This window comes from Nicotiana sylvestris, chromosome 10, assembly GCF_000393655.2.
Source record: "Nicotiana sylvestris chromosome 10, ASM39365v2, whole genome shotgun sequence".
Taxonomy (NCBI): domain Eukaryota; kingdom Viridiplantae; phylum Streptophyta; class Magnoliopsida; order Solanales; family Solanaceae; genus Nicotiana; species Nicotiana sylvestris.
The window spans coordinates 130,077,265-130,086,622 of NC_091066.1; the positions used below are offsets into that span (position 1 = coordinate 130,077,265).

At 38.4% G+C, this 9,358-nt stretch overlaps 1 protein-coding gene across 1 annotated transcript; it reads right to left on the reverse strand.

Moving 5' to 3' along the window:
- Positions 1 to 5,806: 5,806 nt before the first annotated feature.
- LOC138879950 (uncharacterized) lies at positions 5,807 to 7,218 on the reverse strand. Its single transcript, XM_070159600.1, has 3 exons — positions 7,110 to 7,218; positions 6,980 to 7,034; positions 5,807 to 6,068 (listed from the first exon to the last, which is right to left on the reverse strand). The coding sequence occupies exons 1-3, from the start codon at positions 7,216 to 7,218 to the stop codon at positions 5,807 to 5,809; spliced, it is 426 nt and encodes a 141-aa protein (XP_070015701.1).
- Between the last annotated feature and the right edge of the window lie 2,140 nt (positions 7,219 to 9,358).

The window sequence follows — 9,358 nt, forward strand, 5'->3', positions numbered from 1 at the left end:
TTGTTTGGGCCAATTTTAATAAATTGGCCCAATCCGGAAGAAGAAGGGATCTTTTTATTATTTTTATTTCTTTTTCTTATTTATTTTAAAAACAAAACTAAGCAAAAATCAAATTAAAATTAAATACACACTCAATACAATTATTTGCACACACACTAAAATATTTCAAAACAGGTAAAATCAAACAAAAATAAAATCACGGACGAAGATGCCTATTTATGATTTTCTATTTAACGACCGGATTACGGTTCGAATTATGCATGACACACACATTTTTTGTATTTTGTTTTAATAAAGTAAAAATGGGCAAAAATCGTAAATAACCAACAAAGTGCCATGTAAAAATCCAAAATTTGTACAGCAGGACCAATTATTATTATTTTTTATTTCTTTTGGAGCGATTGTCGTGCGAAACAAAAATCACGTGCTCACACTCGTCGGCGACAAACTCGGACACCCTCAACAGTAACATCAGGCAGAAACTCAAATCGGCTCAGTCGACCTCCATTTGTTTTCCGGCGGAAGAAGAAGCTAAAGGGTCCCTCGAATTTTATCAGAAACGCTCTTTTTTTTCAGGTTCTAGGCGTTAGCTCTATCCGTTGTAGCCGATGGCAGCGTCATCACTCACCGGTGACCAATTCCGGTGAGGCAGCAGGTTCGAAAGAAGGAGCAAAAGAGTCGAAATCGGCAGTTGCTGCTGCTTTTGTGAGGAAGGTCCTCGGCTAAGGTCTAGGTTCTTTGGAATGAAGAAGCCTCGTTGGTTTTTGTCTGTCGAAGGAAGGTCCGAAAATGGCTGTTACAGAGTTGTTTTTGAAGAAGAACGACGTGAGAAAGGGGGTGGGGCCCAAGTTTGCTGCGCTACAACTTTTTGCTCTAGGGTAGCGTCCCTTCTTTTTTAGATCTTAGGGTCTGTTAGGTCTTTTTTTGTATTTCTTTCATTTTTTCACTGATCCCCACTCCAATGTATTGCGACTGATATTTATATGGTGTAGGGGTTAGCTTCTTTTATAGGTTTAGGTTCTAGGGTTATATTAAGGTTAAGGGATATGGGCCTAAGAATTATGGGCTTGGAAATTATGGGCTAGGTCCAAAATTAGGCCTAAAAATGATTTGCTCGAGCTTAAGTTTTATTCTTTCTCCGCGAACGAGACTAAAATACTACCTCATTTATTAATTAGTCCTAAACTATCTTTTTGGTATTTTTCAAGATTAAAAATGACTACAACACATTAATGAAACTATTTTTTTTGTAATTTTCATTTTCTTCTAACAAAATAAAATAAAAGAGTCAAAATTAATTGAAATAGCGATATTAGGCCTAAATTAAATATTTATATGCTAAAATGTAAAAAATCTTGGGGAGGGTCAAAAATCACATGTCTACAGCTGCCCCTCTTTGACTGGAAACGCGAAGAGTTTTCAGACAAAGAACGACTAGACAAGTTTTTTGACCCGACTCTTATTTGGAGACCAAAAACTAAGAGGAAGGAGAATGTTACCGAGCCCTGGTATCTGAGCTGCCTACATATCCTTGGCTATAAAGGAATCAAGCCACGTGTAGTTCAGAGGTGAGTGAGATGATGGAGTATACCAAGGTGGAGAGCCGATCGAGGTACCGTTCCGTCGAGGTTTCGGTCCGCAGTCCCGTTATGACATCCAAATCAAATTAAAAAGACTAACTAAGCCTATCAGCTACGAGTTACAAGATTCCTATCTATGAGTCTTCTGAAGCTTGATCTTGAGTCTTAGTTGGTTCTTCATGTGGACTCTGATCTGAATCTTGATGATTATTAGCTGCAGGTGTTGGTTAAATCTTCTTCAGCGTTTTTCAGATCAAGACGGGACATGCATAGCTTGTGACTTCAATTATGTCTTGAGCAGACCGCATCTTTTCTCCACTTCTGCACTTCGGATTCACTTTTTGCCTTTCTTTTTTTCTTTTCTTTCTTGTTTCTTGGATTGAGACTTCTTCTTTGGTCATCTCAAACTGTTGACTCACATTCTTGTCGCGAGCTTCTGCTACTTCTAACTTGGATTGAACTCTGAAATGACTTCCCTTATTCTCCAGGTGGGCACCCGATTGCTAAAACTTGAACTGACTTCCTTTGAAACTTGAACTGCTTTCCCTTGAAACTCGAACTGTTTTCCCTTGAAACTTGAACCGTCTTCCTTCGAAATGGCTTTTCCTTGAAACTTGAACTGTCTTCCCTTGTTCTCTAGGTGGGCGCCTGATTGCTGAACTTGACATTTCTTCCTTCGAAACTTGAACCATTTTCCTTGTTCTCCAGGTGGGCGCCTGATACTACAACAAAACAGACAACAAAAGAAACTTTTCTGCCCCAGTTTGCACTAGGAAGATTTGTGAGTTGTTAGCAGAACTATAAATCACATACGCTGCTGATGAAGGATGCAATGATGAGAGTAAAATTAATGACTCGACTAGGATGTGCGTCTCCTAAAGGTGATTGAACTTGCGGAAAACTATAAACTAAGCTTGACTAAAGTAAAGACTAACCCTATTCTCCAGGCGGGGCCCCTGATTTCAAGAAAACTAAACATTGATAACTTAAGAAAACTAAAAATTGACCCCTCTTTTTTCAAATTTAGACTTCCCTTTTTTTTAAATTATTATCCTAGGAGAAAATTCATCGGACTAGGTTTTCTATCTTATGAGAAAATTCATCAGACTAAGATTTCTATCCTAGGAGAAAGTTCATCAAATGTACTGTGATCGGAATAAGGCGCCGACCTACTTATAACATATATACATATATACATAAGATGTACACAAAACTCCCAACCCGGCAACTGCGAAGGACATGAAGCTTACCGATCAAGCTGAACTCAGGCAACACCTATTGAGGAGGTCTACCTTTCCATCTATTTTAATTTGCACGCATGAAATGCAGCATCACCAGAAAAGGGACGTCAGTACGAAATAATGTACCGAGTATGTAAGGAAATAAAATAACTAAAATCTGAAATTGAACTGACAATATAATATCTCAAAGTAATTGGGAGTCAAAGATAATATGAAGATATGCTTACCTGCTGATACTGACTCAACTCTCTCAATATAGTAAGTAAAATAACTATCCAGCCTTATAAAGCTCGGTATATGTAACTGCTCTACCATAGTAGGCTCGCTTATAGGGGCTCGACCGTACTAAACTCTATATCTTGACCATCTGGGTCGCTCATAGGTGCTCGACCACAGTAGGCTCGGTATATAACTTACCATCTGATCAGAGGTTGCCCAATAGGGGCTTGCCCATCGATTATAGCTCGATGGTGGTGAAAATACTGAAATACTGTATATATATATAGACTTTATGCTCTCTTGGCTAGAAGAAGACAAAACTACACTGAATATGAAGTCCCGATAAGGGATAATGCTGTAACTTATGAGACCATGATAATGTACATAAATTTAGGAATATGAACTTCTCTTTAAGTCTCGTTATCAAACACATATAGTTACTGGATCATGCCAAAATGAAGTAAAGGTTTAGCCTTAACATACCTGAGCTGATTCTCTTGACAATCCCTCCAACACACGTTTTTTACAACAAAACACGTGACGACAAGATCGAAGTATGGAAAATCCGTATGATATTCTTGAGAAAGATTGCATCGTACTTCTTTAAAATTGCAAAATCTCACATTGCTAAGATACTAAGAATTTTCGTTTGAATTTTTGAAGACGCTTATGAGATTTTGTTGAATTGTGGAAGATGAAAATTCTCACGTTACTCATGAATATGCATCTCTCTTTATGAAGTAAAGAGATCTTTAAATGTTGTGAGCTCCATCCGTTGCCTTCAATCCGTATAGAATTGCAAATCTCTTAGAATTGAAAATGCTAACATATGTATTTTGATGACTTATGTTGGAGTCTTTATTAAAGAGACTGGCCCCACTTTAGGATGACTTCAGCCATAAGATCTTCTAATTGTGACACCATGTACATGGCTTAAGAGTCATGTTTAGCTAAAGCTTCTTGGCTGCCACGTTGGTACCTTAATCTTATCCAATAACCTTCATTAATTATTTAGTTAATCTCCCACTAAAATTAATAATTACCCACATAATTAAGAATTATCTCAAATTACTTAAAATACTATTTACTTTTAACACACTTTATGTACCCTACTATCATGGTCATGTGGTACCTTGTATGACATTAGTTCATAAATACCGGGTATTATAGCTCGGATCATATTTTATCCCAAATTGACAAACTTTGACGAAATTCACTTTCTTCGATTCGCTTACCCTCTCACATTCACGAATTTACTTATAACTTTTTTGAAATAGCATAATTCTTATAATCTCAATATAATCTCATTCCCGAACTTACGTCGATTAACTTATGACGAAACTTTAACGTACGAAAATGCAGGATGTAACATCTCATTTCCGAGCTTTCATTAATTTGTTTATGACGAACTTTCACGTACGAAAATATGGGGTGTAACACCTTCATCTTTTGGACATGAACAATCTTGACTGGTCAACACTCAGCCTCAGACAACATCGTTAGTCCGACCACCACTCTGTAGAACTTACCCTTATGTTTCGGAGGCACCTTCTTGTCACACAAAATACCGGAAGCGAGTCTTCATTCCCTCAATCCATCTCTAATACGATGTGTGACATCTTCATCAATCCCCCCATCCATCCGAATAATAGACCTGAGGTACTTAAAACTCCCTCTCCTAGGGATAACCTGCGAGTCCAGTCTCACCTGCCCTTCCCATCCTATAGTCTCGCCACTGAACTTACACTCTAAGTATTTTATCTTGGTCCTGCTCAACTTGAAACATTTAGATTTTAGGGTCTGCCTCCATACCTCTAATTGATCGTTCACACCATCTCACGTCTCATCAATCAATGCAATATCATCTTCAAATAGCATGCACCACGGAACCTCCCTTTGGATGCGGTGCATCAGTACGTCCATCACCACAGCAAACAAAAACGGGTTGAGTGTTGACCCCTGATGCAACCCCATCATAATCGGAAAATGGTCCGAGTCCCCCCCTCTTGTCCTCACTCAAGTCTTTACTCCATCATACATGTCCTTAATCATCCTAACGTAGGTAATATGTACACCTCTAGCCTCCAAACATCTCCACAAAGCCTCCATCAGAACTTTAACGTACGCCTTTTCTAAGTCGATGAACACCATATGAAAGTCCTTCATTCTCTCCCTATATTGCTCTATCAATCTCATAACAAGTTGGATGGCTTCTGTAGTTGAACACCCCGGCATAAACACAAATTATTTCTCGAAAATAGTCACACTCCTTCTCACTCTTAGCTCTATAACTCTCTCCCAGACTTTCATAGTATGGCTAAGCAGCTTTATACCCCGATAATTATTGCAATTTTGGATATCACCCTTGTTCTTGTATACAGGAACCATCGTGCTCCACCTCCACTCTTCGGGCATCTTTTTCGTTCTAAAAATGACATTAAATAACCTAGTGAGCCACTTCAAGCCTGCCTTGCCCACACCCTTTCAAAACTCCACCGAGATTTTATCCATCCCGGTCGCTTTGCCACTGCTCATCTTACGCATAGCACCCTCAACTTCATCAACTCTAATCCGCCTACAATACTCAAAGTCACAATGAATCCCGGAGAGTTCCAAATCACCTAGTACAATGCTCCTATCCCCCTCCTCGTTCAAGAGACTATGGAAGTAGGTCTGCCATCTCTGCCGGATAAGCCCCTCATCCAACAAAACTCTACCTGCTTCGTCCTTGATGTACTTCACTTGGTCCAAGTCACGCGCCTTGGCTCATCTGAACAACCTCTTATCCCAACCTCGGCCCTCGAGTTCCTTATACAGACGACTAAAAGCTGCAGTCTTGGCCGTCGTAACTGCTAGCTTAGCTTCTTTCTTAGCCAACTTATAATGCTCCCTATTCTCCCTCTTCTCCTCCTCGTCTACACATTCCACTAGCTTTAGATACACTGCTTTCTTAGTATCCACTATTCCTTGCACCTCTCTATTCCACCACCAGTCTCCCTTGTGACCACTGTGAGCACGTGTTTTTTGCCTTGTGTGAGAATTACTCCCAAAAAATCGAAATAAAACAATTTTACTTTGTGTGCAATTTTGAGAATTTTCGTGGCATTTTTTGATAATTATTGGTATTTGTCCGTGCATGTTTATTTGTTAAATTAATAAAAAATACAAAAATATGTCGCATTTGCATTTAGGATTTGATTCTACAATTAGGAGCAATTAAGTTTGTTTTGCAAGAATAAAAATCATAAAAATAATGTACATTGTAGTTTTAGCATTTAATGTCCAAATTGTGTGATTTTATCGTAATTGGTATTTAATTGTATGTTAATTGTTATCGAGAGTTAATTAGCACTTTTATAAATTAATTTAGTTCTATAGGCTAATATAGGATTTTTAGAATTTAGTTTTAGTTAAAGAAAAATAAAAGAAGAAAAAGAAGCAATGGAAATAAGAAGAAAATCGGACTGGGCCACCTTTTAAATTAAATCAACCAGGCCCAAACCAAATAACTCCTTATCCAACCCAAAAAACCCGACCCGGTCTGCCCCATAACCCAAACAACCACCCCCCTTCTTCCATTTTTCATTTTTTAACCCCTTAACCCTAAACACCCGCCCCCCTCTTCTTCTCCTTCTCCAACCAACCCCTCAAGCTCCCATGGCTGCCCTTCTCTTCACCCCTCGTCCCAAACGACCATCTGCTGTTTCTTCCTCTTCATTCGAGCAGCTGCCCCCTCCCCCTTCTCCGTCGACCACTCTTCAGTCGAGAAGCTGCCCCCTCTTCCTTCTCCGTTGACTCCATCAGTTCTCCAAACTACCACGCCTGAGCTTCATCATCAGCTGCTTCACATCTTCCTCACTTCGCCATCCTCTGTGTCACTGCCATCTTTGTTCTCAACTCCAGCCTTTTCCATTTTTATGGAGCTCTTCGAATGGAAACCTTTTCTCAGCGCCTATCAACTCTGGCAATGCATTAACATCATTGAGCATAGTTCCTACCACAATGAGCAAAGAGCCGCTGCTGCCACATTTCCAGCTCCCATGACTACCCTTCTACATCTTCTTCGTACCCATCGTCATGGCAGCTGCTGCTTCATCCATCGTCGTCCAGATGACGACAAGCAGCTCACGAGCAGTCGTCTTCAACACCCTTACGACCAGCAGCTCACCCAACTTCATCTCCAGTCAGTCGCAACACCAACCAGCACACACGCAAAAAAGTTTTAAGCTGAGGTTGGTTTGAGGTCTTCACCGTCCATCGAGGTTCTGTTCGAATCCGTGTCTGTTAGTCAAGCGTCGAAACAGTGTTGCGAACGAAGTTGTGTTTCATCGGAAGTTCAATATTGTTTGACGTCGGATCGTTAGCATAAAGGTCATCCATAGTTCGTTCACGGATTTTTGTTGCTTTGTCTTTGGTTTCGCTTTAATATGTGGTTTCATTTTTGAACATTTTCGCATGATATTCCTACTGCATATTCGTTGAAATTGTGTGTGTGTGCTTTTTCGACGACTTTCCTACTGTTTTGAGTTCGATTGATGCTCAAGATAGTGATTGAAATCTACTCGCTTGTTCCATTAAGTTTGTTCGGATATGAATCTGACTCTGTAGTTAATTCATAAACGTTGTCGATTAGGAGTTTGTTTTGGCGAGTTTGTTTATTCAGAGTTTTTTATTAATTGGAAATTGATTAGATGAATAGTTGCTAAAGTTTGGTTAATTGACTTAGGAGGATTGGATATAGCTGATGGGGTAGAATGGTAATTTCAGTATTTTCAGGGGCTTTTTCGGGATTTTGAGTCTTAAAAAATGATTAATTTGAGTGCTCCGTCCACTAAGCATTAATAATATTAAAATAATACATAGAGGGGGACAAGACATATGATGGTGGGAATTAATGCATTGTTTAATAAATAGTGGGGGACAAAACATGTGGTAGTGGGCAATAATGCATTGTTTAATATAGTGGGGGACAAAACATGCAGTAGTGGGGAACAAGGCATGCAAATATGGGGAGACTATTTCGGATTAGTTTAAGTCTTTCATGGAAAGAGTTTTGTTATAAATAGGCGGAGTTTTGAGAGAGGAAGAGGGGATTTTTTGAAGAGAGTTTGTGGCTGGTTTTTGGAGAAAGAAGAACGAGTTCTCTTTCAGTTTTTTTTCCAGAGAGTCTAGGCTGGATTTTTAACATTTAAAAGTTCAGTAATTTGAGGAACTAGTACTGTTGCGGTTTCAATTGGTTCTTCCTGAGTTTCCTATTGGTTATTGGCTACTGTTTTATTGGTGGTTGCTGTTTAGTCTTTTACAAACTTTTGGGGCTGTTCTTTCGAGCTTGTTTGGTTTTCTTCAAATTTTTCTGAGCCTCGAATTTGGTTTGAACTGCTGCTGTTGGGTTGCTGTTGTTTTGCTGTGTTACTACTGTTGCTGACCGCTTCTTCATCTTCTTGTATTTCCGTTATCCAGGTACATGTTCTACAGCTCTCAAATTTAAAGGAAAGGAAGTAAAGAGTTGTTGGAATGGATTTCTGAAAATAACTGTTACTTTGTGTTTAATTTGATGTATAAGCAGTAGTTCATTTGATGTTCCATAGTATGTATTGGAATGATTTTGAAATGCATAAACCGGACTGATTGAATCTATTTCTACAAACATGGAATATCAATTGTAATTAATCTTAGTTGATGATTACTAGTTATGGAATATACTGCATTTAATTCTTTTGTTCAGTAGTCACAAAACAGGTTCAAATAGTTTATGAAAATCAGCATGTTGGTTTAATAGGGTTAGTTCTGAAATTGCGAGTTCACTTGAGTAAGTAACATCATTTTAAATAACAATAAGAATAATTTTAGTAACTAATATTCTCAAATGTTAGTGATTGATGTTAGCCTGAGGTCAGTTTTTTAAAGCATTGACGCATTTCTTCGACAAGTCGTAAAAAAAATGGCTTTGTATTACACGTAGTTAGTTCTAATAGTTTAATTCATCTGATAATGTTAGTTTAAATTAATCAAAGAATAGTTAGTTTGTTTTGATATTACTGGGTGTCAACCGCGTGTTCTATTCATAATCTCAATTTTAGTGTTATTAACTAATAGAATAAAGAACGATACAATCTCCCTTGAGCAAGCTATGTTACAATTTTCCGTTTGCATTATAAACATGTAACTAATTAGGACCTTTTCTCTTTTATTTTAGAGATGAACTTAATAGAAAATGTAGTCACTTTAGGATTGTCCTTTTAAAGTAAATGAGAAGAGCCTCGACAAACAAAAATACACAAGATGCGGGGCCCTCTATATGTGTTAGTAAAATTACTT